General features: G+C 38.8%; 1 protein-coding gene across 1 annotated transcript; it reads right to left on the reverse strand.

Moving 5' to 3' along the window:
- Positions 1–5509: 5509 nt before the first annotated feature.
- On the reverse strand, positions 5510–21320 carry LOC150091723 (ocellar opsin-like). The gene is made up of 4 exons (XM_090385356.1): positions 21181–21320; positions 9733–10322; positions 7434–7695; positions 5510–5990 (listed from the first exon to the last, which is right to left on the reverse strand). Exons 2-4 carry the CDS (start codon positions 10314–10316, stop codon positions 5682–5684), a joined length of 1155 nt encoding a protein of 384 aa, XP_090241482.1. The 5' UTR covers positions 10317–10322; positions 21181–21320; the 3' UTR covers positions 5510–5681.
- Between the last annotated feature and the right edge of the window lie 1541 nt (positions 21321–22861).

Raw genomic sequence — 22861 nt, forward strand, 5'->3', positions numbered from 1 at the left:
AGATCATTGTATAACAGTATCCAATTGGATGTTGAGAATATCAGTAGGAAGCATGTATAGTAATCTCTTTGGCCATTTGCATTTACCATATAACTGAATTCACGTCAAGGTGATCCTGCAGTACTTCTTTAACCACTGACTCCATTATTTTCTAGATGAAAATAATGAAGTCAGTGGTTATAGAGAAGCAAGCTGAAGTCAAGCAGGTGAAGTGGTTAAAGAGAAGCAAGCTCAAGCAGAAGTCAAGCTGACAGGTCTGTAGTTACCCACATTTCTCTTTAATGCCCCTTTGAGAAACATTTTCACATCTCCAGTTCATAGGTACCTTCGTTAACTCCAAGGATACTCTCATAATTACAGCCAAAGATTTGCTTACCTCTTTTTCTGCTTCTTCTAATGTAATTGGATAGATTTCATCAAGTGCCAAATTTAATTTTAGCTTCAATTTCTTTTCCATTTCTTCTGAATTATCACAAAATCATTTAGCTCTCAGTTATAACTTGGTATCCTTCTGGTATTCCCATTCTTAAAAACTACATGTGTTAATGTAGACACAAAATATTTATTCAGTGTCAGCAATATGAACAGGATCGTCAATGGTTATTCCATTTATATCTAGTGGGCCAGTGCGGTTTGTCACTTTCCTTCTAGTTTTAACATAAGCAAAGAATTAATTTTTCTACTTTTCTTTGCATTCTTAGATTTATAATCTGTCCTAGCTTGCCTAATCCACGTGGTAACTTGGTTAAAGATGAGTTTGTAATTACTGTAAGTTTCTGTGTCCCCTGGTATTTTTCTTATCAATTCATATGGCATCCATTTAAGTGTAAACCTTGAACAGTATCTCTTAGTTGATATAAAAAGCTTAATATGATTACTTCCTTGGATTCTTTCCATTTACAATTTGTATCATCATCAGTTGTTCCCACCGAAAAGACTTTAAAATCTGTATAAGATCATTGTAGTCACCTCAATAAAACACTATGATCACTGCTACCTATTGTTTCTTTTATCTGGAAATGCTTAATGCACAAAGAATTACTCCAATAAGCAGTTCAAGAGTATTATTGCTTTCTCTTGTTGCCTGTCTAACGTGCTGGTGTAGAAAATCATCCCATAAATGCAGAAATACTTTGCTACTGTGTGAGCAACCAGCCCACAAGTTCCAGTCATCTGTAAAAAAATTCCCCCATTCCATTTACTGTAATTGTTCATTATAGTCATCAATCATTTGGACTGTAACATCCTCGCTATCTCATTTTTGTTTTCCCAGTGCTTATGTCACACCAAACTGGTTCAACACTACACTGCTCACCCACTTTAACTAGGTGCTGCTTTAGATTCTATGTGCTGCTTAACCGAGAGCAACCTCCCCTCCCCCCATATTTTCTGTACACATTGCATTCACCAAATTCCACATTCCCTATGCCTGATTGGTACCATGTTTTTGATATCCTTACAAAGTCTGCATTTGATGACTTAACTAGTACTTCAAATTCAAGTTTGTTTACTGTACTATTAGTGTTAGTGTACAGGCATTTATATGAGTACCTTTTTGCTCCTAGTAACCCCTAATACAGCTCATACTTGCTTTTCCTATGAGAACCACCAGCCAGCCCAGTAATCCCACACTCCTTGTTTTCCAGGCTATTGCATGTGTCTGCCATTTTTATCCTTCCAAACTAGCAGTTTTCCAACCTGACACTCTTGATAGCATCAGCAAATATTCTTAAACCCCTTCTATTTAAGTGTCCCATCCCTGTAAAAACAGTCTCTCCTGTTAACAAACACAGAGCATGCTGAGAAAAATTCTGCCCCAGTGAGCCTTGTGCAATGACCAAGGTTGTCCAAGTGGGCTTCCCCCACTTGGACACTCTTGAGGAACTGGAAGAAGACTTATAGGCTACCCCAAGAGTCTTCTTCCATTTCCCAGAACTGTAAATTTTATCAAAAACACTACAAAAAGTGCTTAGTAAATGTTGCATTTAAATTTCAAAATGATTTCACTTTGAAAATTCATTAAATTTTCCTGATTTTATTATGCGGATGTTGGGAACCTTTTTAAAGCCAAGAGCATGCTAAGATCATCAACAAAAGAGCACAACAAAAAAACAAAGACAAAATTTGGGATCTCTGCAATATATTATAGGACTATTCAAAAATAAATCAGCACAATGAATTAACACAACAGAATAAAATTGGTATCATATATCTTTTACTGTGTTGTGTGTGCTTAATTAATGCTTTGTTATATCAATGATTGAAAAAATTTTTTTCAATCATTGATATAACAAAGCATTAATTTTGATTTTTTTTTTTTTTTTTTATCAATGTACCAAACCCCTGAGATATAATATATTAACCTTACAATCAGATTACAATATATTAACCTTAAATATAATTATGAACATTAATGGATACATTGTAAGGCAAATATTTTTATCAGTATACTGGGGGGGGGGAATATATTTTTTATAATGGATCAACAAGCAGGTACCAACAACAACAACAATATGGCCCCTCAGTGTTTTGAAGTTGGACAGCCAGTTTTTTTATGATTCACCTTTGATAACTATGCCCACTAAGCAATGGTGTGCTGCAGCTGACTTGGTTCAGCTTTTGTAAACCTTTTGTTAAATATTTGCAAGCACATCACTGCCCATTAGTTTATATAATTTCATTATACATTTGAAGGCCAAAAAGTTAGCCCTAAGTAATCTTTAAAGTCAATCTTGGCTCTTTATCTGGTCAATGCAGTGAATGGAGACTGGTCTCTTTGAACACTTTAAAATCAATCACTACATTGTGTACAAATGTAAGTTGAGTAAGAGATCTGCAGATTTACTCAACAAGTACAGTTCAATGTTGAAAAAAAGTCGCGAGTGAGGGTTGAATGTGAAAGTTTCTGCAATTCTGCCCAGACACGAGGAGGGAGTATATGATGCGAGTCTTGTCGATCAATTCAGCTCTGGAAAGATCGTGCAAGGCTCAAGGGGTAGAATTTTTTCAGTCTGGTCTGTGCTTGTTGACAGGAAAGACTGCTTCTACAGGGATGGGGTACATAAATGGAAAGGATGCAAGAATATTTGCTGATACTATTGAGGCAGTGTTAGGTGGGTCAGAAAACTGCCAGCTTGGGGGGATACACAGACTAAAGGGTTAACAGTGGCTGCAGGCAGGCAGGCAGAGGCAAAAGTGATTCTTGCACTGCTTCAATTAGAATGAGCAGCAGCCTGGAAAGTACGGTAATGGAGATTTCCAGGACAGACGGGAGTCATAGTGGAACAAGTAAATACATGGGCTGTGTTAGGGTAACCAAGAGTAGGAACAGGTGCATGTACACCAATGCTAGGAGTATAGTTAATAAATTTGATGAGCTTGAAGTGCTAGTCAAGACATCAAAGGCAGATATTGTTGGGATATCAGAGATGTGGTGTCACAGATATAAGCAGTGCAGAATTGGAATTTGGGGAGTACAATGTGTACAGGAAAGGAGGAGGCGTTATGCTGTTAGTTAAGAAACATAAAATCTAAGGAAATGCATCCAATTGATGTTGGTGAACAATGCAGTGTCAAGTCTGTTTGGTGTTAAATAAGGGAAAGGAAAAATTAAAATCTGATGAGTATAATGAGAAATTATGCAGAGAAATAGAGTGGACCAGTAAATCAGAATGTTTTATAATGGGGTGATTTTAACTTTCCAGATATTGACTGGAACTTGTGGGTTGGTCGCTCGCACACTAACAAGACTTTTGTGGATTTATATGATGTTTTCTACAGCAACTTGTTCGAGAGGCAACCAGAGGGAATAATGCCCTTGATCTGATTATTAGCAGTGATTATTCATACATTAAGAATTTGTAGATAAAAGAACCACTGGGTGATCACAAATTATTTGAAGACAAATTTGTCTTCAAATAAAAAACATTCCAATGACGGTCATTTTATGGTCTATCATTCACATCTACTGGTGAAAGTTGTAAGTGCAATTGCATGCAAAATTATGTAGCAACAAAGTTCTTAATAGAAACTTTCAAGTATTATTGCCTTTTTATAATATCAATAAAAACTATTTACTAATTTTAGTCACTTTATTTTTCTTCTGTGGCATGCAAAAATTGTTATGATTTTGTTTCAGCTTCATTTTGGCATGCATACCAAAAATAGTGTGACATAACTGGTATAAACGATAGTTTGGCTGGCCACATGTTGTGTATTACATACAGGTTTGTAAACTTGATTTTAAGAGGATATGAATCTATTCTCTTAAAGTTGTAAAGAAGATTACAACTTTACAACTTCTTTACACTTAATGTAAAGATTACAACTTTACATTAAGTGTAAAGAAGATTAATAAAATTAGTTTGGGCACAAAGGTATTCTTATCAAGTTTAGAAACAGACACCTCTGTGATGAGTGACATCTTTTAGGGCTTCTGAAAAATCTTTACACTTAGTCGTGTGACATACATAAATTTAATTTGAGGGTGGGGGATAACTGTAGAATAGATGTGCTAAAATTTGCCTTTATTTATTTGTCAATTATTTAAAGATAATTGACTCTTATGAAAATGGTATTCTATATGTGGACTGAGGAGTATTACATACATACTTTTCTAAAAGTGTTGTTTAAAATACGTTACAAATCTAGCAAGTGCTGCCATTTCTTATCTATGTTGCTAACTAAATATATACACAGTTTATAATGGATTTTAAATATATTTTAAAATCATAGGAAATTATGCATATCAGCCATTGTTGTCCAATTTTAGCTTACAAAAGCTAAAAGTCTCTGAAATTCAGATCTAGATGAAGCTGAATCATAAGTAGATATGTAAATAGATGTGGAAGATAATATTGCATCAAATAAGAAGTAATGGCAAGTTTGTAAATTTTTTTTTCTTTTTTTTAAATTCTTATTTTATTTTTGAAATAATTTCACTAATATTGGCCAATGAAGCCAAATCAAGAATAAATTAATATTTAAAAGTATTTATATACAAAAGCCCACACAGTGCTTGTAAAAGGTTAGAGGAGATGGATTGGACAAATACTTAAAAGAAATGGGTAAATGTAGTTTGTGAGTGAACAGTAATGAGTTATATGTTTTTGTTGCCAAAGCCAGCTTGCTTCCTTTATATCATTTTCTGATTATTAACAGCAAAAGATAATTCAATAGAAATGGAAGTAAAATTATTTGAAAGTATCTTCACAATATGACACTGTATTTCTCTGCTGAGATTATATACATGAAGCACAATTCAGGTCTTGTAATAGTTCTGTTTTTAAATGAAATAAATCCCATTATTATAAAGTCATATAGTGGATGTATATTACATATACATCCACTATATGGCTCTCAATTATTTATGATAAAGTTTTGCTGGTTAATGCTAATATCAAAAACTGATATTTTATAAATTTTGGTACAGGAGCTTGGAAATTTACAAAAATGTAATTTGAAATGTAATCGTTTTTAAAGTGATAAATGTATTTCAATAACCAACGTGGAGCAGTGGGATATCTTTATTATTCTTGAGTGATTTTCTATTTGATAGGTCAGAAGTGACTAGTTTCAAAATTAACACAATTTCACAGACATTTATCACAGGGTAAAGGAGCAGTAGTATTAACAATAACAGAAGGAATTGATGTGCTTTTACAACATTCTTTGAAATTTAACTATGCTTCCTGAGACTTGGGCTTTTCTTCCATGGTAGTAACAGCAGACATTTCAGATTTCACATCACTTTCATCTGATTGTGTAGCACAGGCAAGAGATGGGAATTTCTTGTACAAAGCTGCACGGTATTTGGGATGACTGATTCCATAGACAATTGGATTATAGCATGCATTAGCCTTAGCAAACACTGAACCCCAGATAGTTGCTAGTGGTGTAAGATACTTGCCATTTGAAAAGATGCCAGACCATGCAATAGACAAATAGGGTGTCCAAGCCATGAACCATAGACCAACAGTCATCATTGCAACCTAGAGGGTGATATAAAAAAAACAAGAATATAAATTCGATCAGTACTTCCAAACGATTAAAAGTTAGTACAAAGAGAAAAAGGCCATGTGCTGTATGTGCAGAGAGAGTTTTATCAAAGTTAAGTGGACTATGGAATCTTGTTTTATCAAAATAAGATTCCAGTAGCCTAAATATTTTAAATTATGTGCAGCCATGGGTGTAAATTTAGGGATTGGTACCAATGCTTCTAATGAACAATGCCACATATTAGCTGACTTGTACATACAGGAAGTGATGCACTCAAGAAGTAGAGACAAATGGCATTCATGACTAGCACAACAGTATTATTTAGTTTCTTAAAACAGATGGCATCTCTACAGCAGAAATTCCCCTGTGTATGAAAAAGGTCTACATCACAGGCCATACCCATGCATGTACAGATGGACAAATTATTACCATAAAGGTAGGAAAATTCTGGAGTTTTTTCTTGTTGTCACCCAGGATGAGGAAAAAACTCCAAAACCCCCCACCCAGGTCACATGGTTGTCACAGAAAAAATGTCTTGGCAGAAAATGTCATCATGGATGATAAGTGTATGACAGTTGATATGGCTAGGGAGCTGGATATCATCCATAATAGATGTCAAATGTTTAACGGTTTCAGAGCTTGTTGGTCATATCCATATTTGTATATTTTGTCTCTAGAAGTGTGTGTCCATGGGCCAATTTGTATGTGCAACCAGCTGAAAAATCCAGAATAACTCGTGGAAGGAGACCCTACTATCTCTGCCTCAGATCAACTAACTACAACCTTGAATGAAGAGAAATTCCTCCATTTGTTGATGGGAATGCCATTGCCATGATACATTGCTGTCTTCCAAAAAATAGTGGGAGTTGATAATGTATTATGCCATCTAAGCTGCCATGGAAGACTAGACTGCATTCAGGGAGATTTGCATGAAGTGGGCTTCCAAGTATCTCAACAAAAAACAGAAATATTTGTAAACTGGATTCCATTTATAGTACCTAATGCAATATGAAGAAGGAAATTGCTTCTTGGATTGTCTAGCTCACATGCCAAGAGCATGCACTGGAAATATGTTATCACTTCTGCCAAAAACTACACTGAGGAATGGTCGAGCATCCTCCATGCAGATTGGACTTGTCAATTTTCATGTTTTTTGGAAGACTGAAAAATTATGACAAGACATCGATGCTACATAAATGAAGTGAAGAAAACTCTGGTGGAGATTTTTTGAAAAATAAAGGAGTTGTTAGTAAAAGAAAAAAAATATTTAACCTTCATCTTAGTTTAATTTTGGGTGGGTAATAAGTTAATCAAATGATTTCTAGAAAGACTCCTAAACAGCATTATGGTTAGAAGAGAGAAAGGTATGTTCTAAAAGAATATAGAGAACAGCCCTCATGGTGGCAAAAAAGTAGTAAAATAATTGGAATAGTCACCTTGGCCAGACGGATTTCAGCACTTGTCTTCTGCTGGTCAGCATTTGCTCTTAGGGAAGCCACATTCATTTTCTTTGCCTGTTCTCGGAGTTGTTTCTCGTGATTTGCAACTGCTTTTACAATGAAGAAGTAACAGTAGATCATAGTGAGTAAAGGTGTGAAGTAAACAGCACAGCCATAAATGATTACGTAGGAAGCAGATCCCCAGTCTTTGGTCAGATAGTCAACTGTACAACTGGTCATGTTTCCTTCTGGTACATACCTGCAAGAGGAAATCTTTCATTTAAGTAATTAAATTTTTAGCTTAATTATTGTGTTAAAAGTGAACCCCAGTTAGCAACTGATTGAATACCATGAAATGTTAATCATAAAACAAAAAAAAAAAAAAAAAAAAAAATACTGCAATTGGACAGCTTACTGGTAAAAAGAGTAAATACTGCATTAGTGATCAGGAGTGCAATAGCACACGCTCCTTGAGTAGACCAGGGTTCAAGCCCCTGACTGCTAAATACGGTCGATCTGCCAACCCGCACTGGACCAGCATGGTAGATATGGTCCATTTCCTTCAACATGAATTGTTGAGGAGGCTTCCATCCTGTAGTGGGTTGATAATGGCTGCAAAAGGCTGCAATTTGCCTTTTTTAAGAAATGCCAATCTTAAGTACATAGTACTTAGCTTGTAGAGCACTGTGCATGGACACAGCAGTGTTTCTCAATTAAAAACTAATTTTTTTCAGATTTTTACCCGACAATCCATAAGGCGAGGATATATTCCTCATGTACTCCCCCAACTCTTTTTACCTAACCTGTGATATTACCTATTCTCATATGCCCATTTTTAAAAATATTTAAATATTACTGCTGGATCACAGTAACACAGTAGTAGTATTCTTATTAACATAGGTAAACTATAGTTGACATATTTGAATACAAGTGTTAGATTGGGCCCATAAAAACAGATAAAAATTGAATTTTATTTCCAAGTTTATTTCTTGTCATGCTTTTTTTTTTTAATATATCTTTTGTTGGTTAATAAATCTCAGTTTAATTTATTAAGCAACAAAAACCAGTACTATTTCCTATGGTAACTGACTTTATTCACTATTGGATTCCTCCTCCTCCACTTTATAGCGGAATATGATATAAACTTCTCTTCAACATCCAAATAAGACAGGTTGGAAAATGGTATGGATCTATCAAGATTTAAGCACTCAGTGCAAACAAGAAAATGTTAATCCTCTCCACTATATAACACAGTAATACTTTATTTTGTTGCTGCCCTACTATGTGTAAACGTAGTGGGGTTTCGTTCATCATATTTATTTTACTTCCCCTGAAAGCCTGCACCTCGAAACAATCATTTTCCAGACTCCTATCTTAATACTGTTCTGGAATGGCACTCTCCTTTGTCTACAGTACTGCGTTAGAGCCTATATATCACAATTTTTGGTGATAAAATAAATATTCAAATAGTGAAAGGTGTGAGAATTCAATCCATTGAAGAACAAAAAAATAGTTTTAACTAATACAAATCTCGATTGAGCCTAGTAAGAGTGCACATGTACTATTTTTTAATTGTTAATTTCTTTGTTTATTACTATTATTATTGATTGTCTTCAAAAATGTTTAGTATGCTTTGATAGTATAGAAATCTGATCCCTCTGATCTGTAGATGCTTTAAGGGCTTTTCTTGCTCTACAGTTGTTTCCATTATTGTAATTTGAAGGTTATTAATGATACGTTATGTTAGACAAATACTAAATTAATAAAATACCAAATATTAAATGTGTGAAAGGCATGGAATATTTTAAATAACTATATCAGATTTACAAAGAAATCGACACTTAATTCCCCATAAGGTTTGAACTCGAATTGTGATATTTATTAGATCACTTGATTTCTGTTGCACTTAATACTGATGGGTAAATGAAATGAGTTCTATACTAAACTACTTTGCATCTAAAAATTATATTTCAAACAACTTCAATTCTTTGTTGTCTTGAAATAAGTTATCTTCTTTGTATTGTGAAGTTAGTGATTAAATCTACAGTACACAAGTAAAGTTAATCACTTGGTGTTGTATGCTGACACAGGAGATGCTTTTTTAAAGGCTTGATACCAAACTCCAAACTTGACTTTGAAATATTGTCACTGATAGAACAAGGTTGTCAGAGTAATGAGTACAGATCCTATTTAATTTACTCATTAATTTAATAAAAATTACATGGAGTTTTCAATTTCTTTGTAATTCTGATTTAGTGATACTAAGTACTGTCTCATTTTCTAATCATTAACTTACCTACTCCAGCCAAAGAATGGAAGTATAGTCCACACTGCAGACCATGTCCAGACAAAGAGGATCATGAGAACTGCTTTTCGATGAGTTAAAGGTGCAGCCGACATTCCTTTCACGATAACATTATATCGATCCAAAGAGATCATCACCATAGTCCAGATGGATCCACAGCCAAAAAGAGACCCTACCATTCCATAAATCTCACACATGAAAGGACCAAGGATCCACGTTTCCGCAAAACAATTAGCTGCCATGGTGGGCATCATGAAAGCCATCATGCTGAAGTCAGAAAAAGCAAGATTTACTACCAGCAGGTTGGTTGGTGTCCTTAGGGATTTTGTGGTCATCATGAGGTACATGACAACAGAATTGCCAACAACACAAATGATGCCGAGCACCACCATGGCAATACCCAAGAGACTGTGCCAAAGGGGGTTCATGGGAGGAAATTTGTACCAATGACTATGAATCATGTAAAGCATATCATGAGGAACACTGTCCACTACGGTAGCATTATGTTGGTAAGGGAAGGTTAGTGCATCAAAAGTGGCATAAGCCAGTGGACTGGACAAAGCAGGAACAACCATGGTAATCTGAAATGTAATGTTAGTAAATATTAACCAACAGTTTGCTGAGAATAAGTAAAGCTTTAATTAGCACTTCATATTTCATCAATATTTCTGTAATGCAAATACAAGGTGATCAAAAAGTTCTAATATTAGAATTGCCGTTTAATAGAATCAAAATGCAATTCGCAAATGTGGTCAAAATAAGTGGTGGGAGGTGCCTCCGTAGCCAGGTGGGCAGGGGCAGCAGTGCATAGCACACGCTTCTTGATTATACCGGGGTTCGAGCCCGTGACCACCAAATACGGAGGATGCGGAATGGTCAGGGAATGACCACCGCATATCCCCGGAGCAGTATGGCCTTAGTTGCTAATGCTCCTAAAAACCAAATAACAAACACAACAACTGTAATTATTTTAGGGCACCAACATAAAAAATAAATAACTGCCTGCTCGTTCGAATTTTCGACATTCTACTGTATTACAAAATATCTGAATAATGTTACTTGTACTGTACATGGCATCAATAAACCAAGAACAATAAATGTTAGTTGATTAAAATTTAGCTGTGAATTGAAGAGCACTCAGAAACAATATCGTTGTACACTATTATATTAGAGTAACCTGGAAATTTCTTTCACCTACCCATGTGTATTGTATCTGTAAAACTGTGTGTGTTCTCCGGTCGATTTGCCTGTTTTGCTGGACGAAAAACCCCATTTTTTCTGAGTAAAAAACCTTACTATCTATGCCTGAGACCGACTAACTCAGCCACGGATGAAAATAGCCCATAAAAGTTCCTCGCGCCATCGACGGGATTCGAATCCGGGCATTTCCACCGGTGTGGGAAGGACGGTGATGATACTACTCATCTGTTCCACAGCTCAGACGATATCGTACAGCACGAGTAAATGAATTTTATTAGCACAGCAATCTGAAGCGTGATCAAAAGATGTTCAAATGAATTCAAGTGACAAGGAGACCAGCTTGAACACGGTGTGAGGAGAAATCCTATACAAAATCAAAAGAAATACCACAAAAGATGGTCGAAATGAGTGCTGTGTGATGGAACCCGTGTGCGAAAAGAAGTCACTTTACATCACAAGCAGAGAAATGAGTGCTGCGTGACAGGAAACAGGCTTCAACACAGTAAGATGGAATCCCATACAGGTGCAAGTATATGTGCTGTTTTTAATAGCAGCGGCAACTTCGTGGATGCGATTCAACAAGTCATCTCAACTCTGTGGCATTAACAATTTGTTTTATTTGACCAGACACATAAAAACCCAACGGGTTAAGGTCAGAGGAGCGTGGCAGCCAAGAAAAGGAACCCCTACGACCAACCAGTGATTCCAGTAACGATCATTTAAGAATATTCTTACTTGTCGCACAAAATGTAAAGGCGCTCCATCGTGCTGAAACCACATATTGGCATGTACACTTAAAAGAAAATCTTCCAGAAGTGTTGGCAATATCATTCTACAAAAACTGTAAGTAATGCTCAGCGTTTAGGTGGGCAGGGAATTCGTGATGAATAAAGTTATCTCCTACAATGCTGGCCCACAAATCGACGTTAAACCCCACTTGGAAACAAGATTGCCGAATGAGAATTTTCCACTGACCATGTATGGAGATTGCGCATGTTGAATAACCGATATCGTGTTAATATTGCTACATGGGTCCATAAAATATTGACAAGAAAGTCGGGACTGTTGTTGAAACGATTAAGTATCCATAAACAAAATTGCTCAAGCGCAAGAGAATCTCCTGCTTGCATTGTCTGAACTCATTGCATATGGTATGCATATAGCCCGTGTGCAGGGTTAAGGAGGTCATTATCCCCATAAGGCAATGGTCAGGGCACACCTTTAGTAGGTCTGGAGAACTCATTTTAAGAAGCATGTAGACCAGGGGTGGGCAACTTTTTTCGTCAGCGGGCCGAATGAAATTTTCTTATCATGGTGCGGGCCGAATGAAATTTTCTTATCATGGTGCGGGCCGAATGAAATTTTTGCATCATGATGTGGGCCGGAATAGATTGAACGATTTAATAAAAAAAATCAGAACCTAAAAAATGTTATATTACTTGAATTACCAAATTATTAATGTATTTTTAAAAAAAAAATATCTGAATGTCCAATTATCATCGAAAATGCGGCATTCGGCATCAATTTTTCTTTTTTTTTTTAATTGGCTCATTTTATGGGCTATAAATTATATTAAATTAAAAATTGTAATAATTAGAAAAGGCATAAAACATAAAATATCTCGCACCAATATTATTTTTTTCAATAAGAAGTCAAACCCAAAGGAACTTCGTTCGATCGATGCTACAATAATAATTAGGAAATAACTCTTTGACGCTGCGTAGAATAACTTGGTTACTATTGTACTGGGCGCGATTCCCGATTGAACCGAACGTTTACGGCGAGTGTAGTCAAGTATGGATTTTCTATATTTATGCATTTACCGAGGGGGCCGGATTCAACATCGTCGCAGACCGGCTGTTGCCCACCCCTGAAGTAGACAATAGCGTAGCTACCCTTTTTCGAGCCCAAAGGCAAAGAACATGTTCGGGCCCCTACTTAATTAATGAAAATTTCAAAAACGGGAGACAGCCAAAGACGCCAAGCCCGAAAGCAATTGCCTTGCCTGCCTACATGGCGGCTACGCCACGGGATGTAGAGCTGCTGGAACGAGTACAGAGAAGGGCAACAAGATTAGTGAATGGAACAAAGGGTTGCTCTTACGCAGAAAGGCTTAAGTTTTGCAAATTACAGTGCCTGGACTAGGCACCTGCGAGGGGATCTGATTGAGGTGTATAAAGCTTTGAATGGTTTGAGCATGCTTAATGCTGATGGAATTCTTCCTCTTGTTCAAAATAATCACCTGAGAGGGCATAAATTGAAATTGAGGAAAGACGGTTGTAGGACAGATTAGCATTAGCATTAGTAGAGGCATATGATGCAAGAAAGCAAGCTTATGCAGCATCAGCCAAAAAAAAAAAAAAAACACTCCCATTTCACCCCTCCGTTCGTTCGAAATACCTATCCAGCTGAGCCTTAAATTTATTTAGGCTATCAACTTCCACGACAAGGGATGGAAGTCTGTTCCACCAACCAACTACTCGCTGGCTAAAGGCAAATTTCCACACATCTATACTACATCTGTCTTGAATGGTTTGAGCACTGAGCATGCTCAAACCATTCAAGGCTTTATACACCTCTATCAGATCACCTCGCCGGTGTTTAGTCTCCAGACACTGTAATTTGCAAAACTTAAGCCTTTCTTCGTAAGAGCAACCCTTTGTTCCTTCAATTAATCTTGTGGCCCTTCTCCGTTCCAGCAGCTCTACATCCTTCTTGAAACGAGGCCTCCAGACCTGTATACAGTACTCAAGGTGTGGCCTGACCATTGCCTTATACAAGGGAATAATCACCTCCTTATCCCTGCTAGAAAAATTCCTATATATCATTGACAAGTCACCATGAGCTACTTTTGCCGCCAGTCTGCACTGCTCAGAGAACTTCATATCTGCCTACACAATTATCCCCAGGTCATTTTCATTCTCTACCACTGCCAGTGTAGTAGGAACACTGAGAACCTGTTTTCCAATAACCTCAACAACCAAACCCCCGATCAACACCAGCGTGCTGTCACTAACGCCATCCTACAAGCAGCGGACCAGTCGATCCGGAGAAGGGTCCCCCGGCTAGGCGCTGTGCCGTGGTGGTCGCAGGAACTTGGCCTACTTAGGAGAGATATGAACAGGAAAAGACGTGCCTTCCAAAGAGCCAGGCGGTCCTGGCCTCCTCCTGAGGTTGAACCCCTCAGACAACAATACAGGGAGGCCAGGAATAACTACACTGCGATGATCAGGCAGCGGAAGAAACTGTCCTGGGAGCATTTGGTTTCCACAGTCGGCAATACAGACCCATGGAGCATCATATATAGAATAACCACAAACAAGTTACCAAGGGGAGAGGTTACGCCCTCCACCATCACCCCACAAGGCACCATGACCAACAACTGGCACGACACCGTCAACAACATTCTCAATGTTGTTGACGGTGTCGTGCCTCAACACACCTCAACAGCATCAGCTGTGCCACGCCAACAAAACTTACCAATCGACCCGAGTGGAACAACCATTCACTCTGCAAGATTTACAAACTGCCGTACAAAAAATAAAAAACAAAAGAACCCCAGGACTGGACATGCTTGAACCAGAACTGGTAAAAAAGGTGGCCGAGTATGGCCCGAACTTGCTATTAGACTTATATAATTACTGTCTTCGTCAAGGCTGGTTCCCCTCGGATTGGAAGGTAGCTAGCATAAAATTAATCATAAAAAACTCATCAAAGCAGCCACATATACTGGAGTCCTACCGACCTGTAGCCCTTCTGTCTGTACTCAGCAAAGTCCTGGAACAACTTCTTAGACAGAGGCTTGAAGTACATTACACCGCAGCAAATTTAACAACAGACAAACAATTCGGATTCAAAACGGGGAAATCCACTCTGGATGCACTAGAATATATCATGAATGCCGCGTCAAACTGCCAACGAAAATAACTTCTTCTCATCTCTGTGGACTTTGCAGGGGCGTTCGATGCCCTCTGGTGGCAGAGCATCCTCGCAAGACTAAGAGCTGCCAACCTGCCAACAAACCTATATAGATGCATTCAGAGCTACCTGAACAATAGGAAGATCCTAGTGCAGGCTCCCTACTGCAAGGTTGAACGCCAGGTACACAGGGGCTGCCCTCAGGGCTCTGTACTGGGTCCCCTCCTATGGAACTACGTGCTGGATGAGTTCCTCTTCCTGGAATTGGGGGGCGTGCAAGCGCTCGCATACGCAGATGACCTCTCCCTAATCCTCTCTGCTGATTCAAGAGCACAACTGGAAACGCTTGCCAACTCAGCACTTTCTACACTAAGAGAGTGGACTGAAACTCATCACCTTAATATCTCCGCCACCAAAACCCAATCTGTCCTACTAAAGGGATATCCAACTCCTACCAGACCACCGCAGATAAAAATCTACAACAGAACGATCAAGTTGGCCACAGAACTCAAGTACCTAGGAGTGAACCGAGTGATCCTGAACCGAAATTTATCATTTACAGCCCACTTAAAATACATCCAGAAGAAAATGAAAAACTACGCTGCCATGCTTGCGAGGATTACCCGCCGCGAATGGGGGCTGAAAAGAAGAACCCTAGCAATACTTTACAAAGCAGCCATTATCCCTGCGATTGCATATGCTTCTGGTGTCTGGCACCATAAGGCCTCTACGGCGGTAAATCGTTGGCTACTCAACATCATTCACCGACCGATTTTATTAACCCTCACCAGAGCGTTCCGCACTGTATCTACTCATGCGCTGCAAGTACTCACTGGGACCCTCCCTCTTGATCTTGAAGTGATTCGCCTAGGCATGTTACAGCAGCTTAGACGCGGAAATCAACTACCTTCCAGGATCACACCACAGACCCAACTGCAAATCGGATAGTGGAGAAGAAAAGACTCCAGATCTATTTGCGATCAGTATGGCAGCAGCGCTGGACGACCTCCACAAAAAAGGGAAGTCACGCGGAGGTTCCTCCCCGATCTACAACAAATATACCCACAGTATCCGGTATGGCTTTGCCCTGGATTGTACAGCACGTATCTTCTAACAGGAAATGGAGCGATCCGCCACAAATTAGACCTTCTCGGACTCGAAAACAACCCAATGTGTGCATGTGGCTGTGTGGAGGCCTGGGGACACCAGATGTATGACTGCGAATTTTATAAAGATCTTCGTGTTGAATTAATCATCCAAATGCGCCTTAATCCCAAAAACCGGCAACACTACTTACTGGAAGATGAAGCCTCATATATAGCATTCACCAAGTTTGCCCAGAACCTGTATGCTAGACGCTTGACCATTCCTCTGCCTGGAAACTTCGAATAGATGTGTCAAACAAAGCTTCTCAGAGACCCCCAACCAGATGTCAGGTTTCACTGCTTGATCCTTCATGCAAGACAAAACTGGAACTCTTATGAGAAGTGACAAAACTCCACTTCCCAGAACATTGACTACCGGACGGGACAACAGTCCCATGAATGACTCCCAACTGTGACATTTTGCACAACCTATTCAGCCAAACCAACATTGGAGCGCCTCTGCTGGGCCTCAAGTTTTTCTGGATGGTGTGGACCTGGCCCTACGGTCTGGTTTGCTCCCACTCATGCACACAGGCCACATTGGCAACCTGAGCCAGCTCCCTTGTTTGGCTCACTGTCTTACCTGTTCCTGGCAGAGCGGGGAGGGGACAGTTTGCTGTCCCCTTCCCCCCTATTTCTTCCCTCTGGTGGGGCATGGGCATTCCCCACTGTAAACTGGAGTTGCCTTCCTTTCGGCCCCATATTTCTGTCTATCTGTCCCCCAGTCTTCAGCCTTCACCCCACTCTATCTGACAGCAATGTGAACATGCCCCACACAATCTAAAATCACCAATCTAAATTAATTTTGCCCACCATTTTGGACTTCTAGCGCTCCCCGCGACGCGTAGGCGATATATTTTTTTTTTTTTTTTTTTTTAGGTCCTAGCCACTGAAATCTCAGGAAATTAGGTGGCAGGACATGCCAGAGTGAACTATATACTAGTGAGTACCTGGTCTGCCTCCACGGGGCGAAAGTGGGACAACGTCGGGCCTCAATAGGGGTCTGGCGGCTAAATGACCAGATGAACAACGGTACAAGGCATCACACATATATAAATTCCATACACTTTTGAATCTCTGGCTTTTCCAGTCAACTGGTTCACCCACAATGTAAACTACGCGGAGATGGGGGAAACCCCTTTGCCAGTGTAGTACCACAGAGTTGATTCTTTGCTGTGGGGTTACTGTTTCCCATATGTAGTACTTTACGTTTGTCAATGTTAAACTTCATTTGCCACCTCTCAGCCCATCTGCTCAACTTTTCCAGATCTTGTTGCAGCACCATAGCGTCAGTAGCGTCCTTAACAACCCTGCCAATCTTTGTATCTTCTGCAAACTTGGACATTAAGCTTGATATACAATATCAATATCATTTATAAATACAGAAAACACTGTACTCTGAGGGACTCCTCTAATAACATTAGTCCACGATGAGCAGTGTCCATTGATTACCATTCTCTGTCTTCTCCCTAGTGCAGTAGAAATGCAGCTAGCCCTTGTTGCACCTTGTTGTACACTTGTGAAGACATATCTGATACAGCACTGCACAAGTAAATCCACCATACTCTGCCGATCTAGCATCAGCAGACTTCTTCCTCTGTCCCAAGGTCGAAATTGTTCTCAAAGGAAAGAGATTTCAGGATATGGAGAACATAAAGAAAAACATAACCGCCGAACTGAATATCATCCATCTCTTTGGACGCCTTCGCTAACTCTTTTCAGAAACTGAGAATGGTGTAATTAGTGCAAACAATCAGGCGGTGATTACTTGGAATAAAAATCAAACCAATTTTGAGCTCGTTTACTTTGTGTTCTTTTTATCACCAGTCCTGGAACTCTTTTATGTATTTAATCTACTCACCCCCCCCCCTACCAAATATCATCTCTCCAGTAGTTAATATTACTAATTCGAACATTGCAGTACTCGGTATGACATTTATAGTAATACAAGAAATAAGCATTACTGGAATACATTAAGAAAAAAAAAAAATAAAAAATCAGAAAAATGTCTTTATCTGTGATAAGGAATTTATTTCTCACCACAAATAAACATTTTAATACTAAAACAGAATAAAATGTTTGTAATAAAATTTATTTCAAAATGCATATATTTTTCTATGTATTCATTAGTGTATATAATATAGCCTACTGCAAGTGTTTTATATACAGTAGCGGAAAAAAAACTGCATCACCTTAAAAAAAGTAAATTTTTAGTGAAACGTATAAGATATTGTTTGATTACGGTCATTTTGTTTGTCGCAAAGCAAAAGTATTGCGTCAGATAACGCTTCTATTGCATCAGACAGTAATTGCAAGGTATTGCATCAGCCGTTTCTATAAATACGGCGTTGGAAGGATATACACGCTCATTAGTATCCTGTTTTGCGGAGGTGTAATGTAAGCATGGCTACACATGTTCAGTTGACAACAAGAAAAAATAGTGTAGCTGTTGCTCTGTCCCAGGAAGGGCTTTCTACGCATGCTAACACTGATAAAATAGTCTGCCACGTCAAAAGTATCCCGGGTTCCGAAATTAAAGCGTGAAACCGGTGATGTGAAGACCTGGATCAGGCCGTAAGAGAGTGACAACGCCTTCCCAAGATCGATATTTGAAACGGCTATGCCTTCGTAATCGCCATGCTAGCGCTTCTGATCTAAAACTTTTTTCAACACTTTTCTAGTGTTGAAACAAGTGCATGAACTATCCAAAGACGGCTTTCGGAATGTGATCTGCATGCGTATCGGCCCAAGAAGAAGCCTTTGGTGACCCAACAAATCAGGAAGTGACTTGCTTGGTCTAAAACACATGTTTCATGGACAAAAGAGCATTGGGACACCTTCATCTTTTCTGACAAATCGAATTCAACCTGCATGGCTCGGATGAGAAGCAGCAGAGCCATGCAGGTTGCAATGGCTCGGATGGGAAGCGATAGGTCAGAAGACGAAAATCGGAGGCATACCATCCTGACTGCATAACACCGACTGTAAAATTCCCCGCCGGTCAGATGGTCTGGGGATGCATAACAAGGAAAAGAGTGGGGCGAATTAAGTTTATTAACGGAACGGTGAATGCAGAAACCGCTACCTTCGAGGAGTGCCTGAAACCCGTTATTAGGGATTACCACACAGACGTCCAAAATTGCATTTTTCAACAGGAGTTGCAGTTTTATGCTATTTAGATTTAATGATGAGTTTGTCTTCCCTTTCTCACAAGGCTTAAAACATACTTACACCAATGTTTTTCCTCGTTTTTCTCCCTTACAGTGCAGTAATTGAGTATTGAGGCAATCCTTCCCCATTTCCTCGTTTTTCTCCCTTACGGTGCAGTACTGAAATGCTGGCATTACAGTGTTGGACTGGCCCGGCAACAGTACAGATTTGAACCCTATTGAAAATTGCTGGTACATAATGTCGTCTAAAATTGCTCAGAAGCCAACAAGTAAGATTCAGCTGCAGGAGAGCATTGTAAGGGTGTGGTACCACGAAATTGGGCAACCGTTTATCCAGAAGTTGATTAACTCTATGCCAGATCGTTATAAGGCTGTAATTGTAATTGCAGCTCGAGAAGGAACAACAAAATATTGCGGACTTATTTTACTGATTTACAGTACAAAATACTATTACGTTAACTTGTCATTTCAGTGTGTACACGTAAATGCAATAAAATGTATGTTTGGTGTCAGGATTGGCATTTGCATGATTTGTCATATTTACATTAATTACGCATTTTACCCTTTGGGAAGATATTTATGGCGATTAGGTATATCAGGTGGAGTCTTTTTATTGGATTTCATTCACAGAGATATATATCCCATCTAACAAATGCATTTCGAACATTTCTGCAACCCACAATGCAGCGCAAAACACATTATTTGCAAAATTCACAAGTGATACAATTTGTTTTTATGTCCGCCACTATATTTCTGCATATGCACTTGAAGAAGAAGAAGAATATAATAACAATATAATACACTGGTGTGCAAAACTTAAGGACCAACGTTATTTCTAAAGGTTACAACCACAAAATCTTTACTTAAGGTACTCTTTACTGATGAAAGTAGATTCAGTTTCAACAGCGATTCTGGATGTCAGCTGATCTGGCGAGTGGTTGGCACACGGTGTCACAAGGGATCGATATGGCGGTCGAGGTGTTCTCGTCTGGGGAGACGTTATCTTGGATGAACGTACACAACTCCAGATACTGGAATGCAGTACTGTAACCGGTGCACTCTACTGTATTGAGGCAATCCTTCCCCATGTGCGTCTGTTCCGAGGTGCCATTGGACCAGAGTTCGTGTTTATGGATGATAACGTCACACCCCCATCGCAGTGCAGCTGTTGATATGCTTTTTGAAAGTGAGGACATTGTTCGTGTGGATTGGCCTGCCCGTTCCACGCTCTAAATCCCATCGAACACATATGGATGCTCTGGGGAGACGCCTAGCGGCACATCACACCCACGAGACAATGTTCACCAGCTGAAGATGGCGCCGAGAGAGGAATGGACGATGTTACTGCAAGGATAACAATATTGTTTTAAGTATGGACAGGCGGCGCAAAGCCTGCATCGACATTAGGGGGTGGCCATATCTCTACTGAGGACCACCTCTTCCCTCTATTTCATCTTTGGCAGTGATGCATCTGTATCATGGCAGCCAGTACTATGTTGCATTTTTGAATAAAGTCCCTCTGTACCGTTTTTTTTTTTTTCTTTTCGTTGTTGTGTCGGTGTTGTTTCCTTCATCATTTTTATACCTCACGAGATTCCTTTGGTATTCTTTTCCCATATCCAGGCCACTCCTATGAGAAGCTACAGGTGAAAACCTTACTGGTCCTTAAATTTTGTACACCAGTGTATAATTTGATAATAAAAAAATATTAAGAAAAGAACTGTCTACAGCATTTAATTTCGCAGAATTCATAATATACAAAGCAAGCAAAACTCAAATTAGAAAAATTCGAAATACACATATATCACTGTTGAAGTTGAATTACTCGTTGCTAAGAACTGGTTAATCTGCAGGTTTATACATTATAAGAATATGCAAATTTATTAGTTAGCTCTCGTATTAACTGTCTAGTAATAAAAATCTCGGCTGGTGTATAGAATGAATAAAGATCATTATAATTCTTACGAATAATAAATTTTTCCAAATTATGATATCGAATGCCCTACCTGATGTTAAGAAGTCCTTCGAGAGAAATACTACAGCAAGAAAGACGTGTGAAACAGAAGCAAATAAACGTGGGCTTTCTCGACTTCAGCAGCCAACTCGAATGTGTGCTCTGCTGAGCGAGAAGCTTCCAGTGTCAACACCACCCTACTCTCTTTATTTATGCTTGCGGACCACGTGCATGCGATAATAGGACTAACAAAACAAGATTTTCACACTTTTTTTTTTCTTTAGAGCGGATATAAGGTTTCATCTTGTTTAACTGAAAGATGGGGGGGGGGAGAATCAGCTTTATTACGATCAAAGTTTTCTTCAATAAATTCCTAATTGGTGATGTCAGAGCCTCAATTGGATACATCACTTTCAGCTGAACAATGCGTTTTACTAAAGAATTAGCTACCTATTACATCCACGCATACTTTTTAAGTGATATTTGAATATCGTACAGTCCGGCATATATTATTTTCTTTTTCTCTTCTCTTTTTCTAGCAGTAAGTAAACTTAACAGTTCCTATTGTAGGTCTGTGTAGATATAACAGTAATTATAATCACCCACACCGAGTTAAAAAGGTTTGGGTTCGAATTCCGTCAATAACGCGAGAACTTTTAGTTTTTTTTTTGTTTTTTTTTTACTCCCGTAGGTTAGTCGGGCTCAGGCGTCAATAGCAAGGTTTCTCCCTTCCCCGGAAACTCGAGTTTCAAAAAAAATAGGCAAATCGACACGCAATTTATGGACATGGCAATGATTTTGTTATTGGATGGCTCTAATATGACAGTAAAAAAAAAAAAAAGAAAAAAAAAATGTAATCGCTTTTCATGAACTAAAAAAACAGAACAGAACTGTTTACAGTTCTGTTCTCGGATATATGGTTATTAGTTACCTATGGGGTGTGTTGTTATTAGTAAAAATAAATTGACCTTTGAAGCATTAAAAAATCGTCTAAAATTTTAAGGTCATCCTGAGTATAAGCCGAAATCAAAATAAGCCGAATATAATATTTTATTCGACTTATTCAACTTTAATTTGAGACATGTGTATAGGGTTAAAAAGGCAGTTTGATCCAAAACTGACTTTTAGGCATCACACTGACAAGTTCAGGATCAAAGTGGATCGACTCAGATGTTTAACAAAAGAAATCAATTAACGTCCTTGATCGAACTGGTAGCATCATACAGTGTGTGTTGTATATATATCCTTTATGGCATTGAAATCTGGCATCTACTGTTCCAACCGTTGATGACGGTTGTCTGGCATCTACTGTTCCAACCGCAAAGGTTGATGACGTTGTCGAGTGGATCTTTTAAGGGCACAAAAGGTGATATAGTTGTACACGTTGGCACTAATGATATTAAGAGTAGGAGACCGGCGGAATTACTTAACAAGTACAGGTCACTGTTGAAAAAAAGCCGTGAATTAGGGTTGAATTTGAAACTGTCTGCAGTTCTGCTCAGATACGATAAGAGGGAGTATATGATGAGAGGCCTGTCGATCAATTCGATCCTAGAAATACTGTGCAAGGCTCAAGGGGTAGAATTTTTTTCAGCCTGGTCTGTACTTGTTAACAGGAGAGACTGCTTCTACAGAGATGGGATACACTTAAATAGAAAGGCTGCAAGAATGTTTGCAGATGCTATCGAGATAGTGTTAGGTGGGTCGGAAAACTGCTAGATTGGGGGGATACA

This window comes from Mastigoproctus giganteus, chromosome 1 (assembly GCF_048544385.1).
Source record: "Mastigoproctus giganteus isolate SK-2022 chromosome 1, ASM4854438v1, whole genome shotgun sequence".
Lineage (NCBI taxonomy): Eukaryota > Metazoa > Arthropoda > Arachnida > Uropygi > Thelyphonidae > Mastigoproctus > Mastigoproctus giganteus.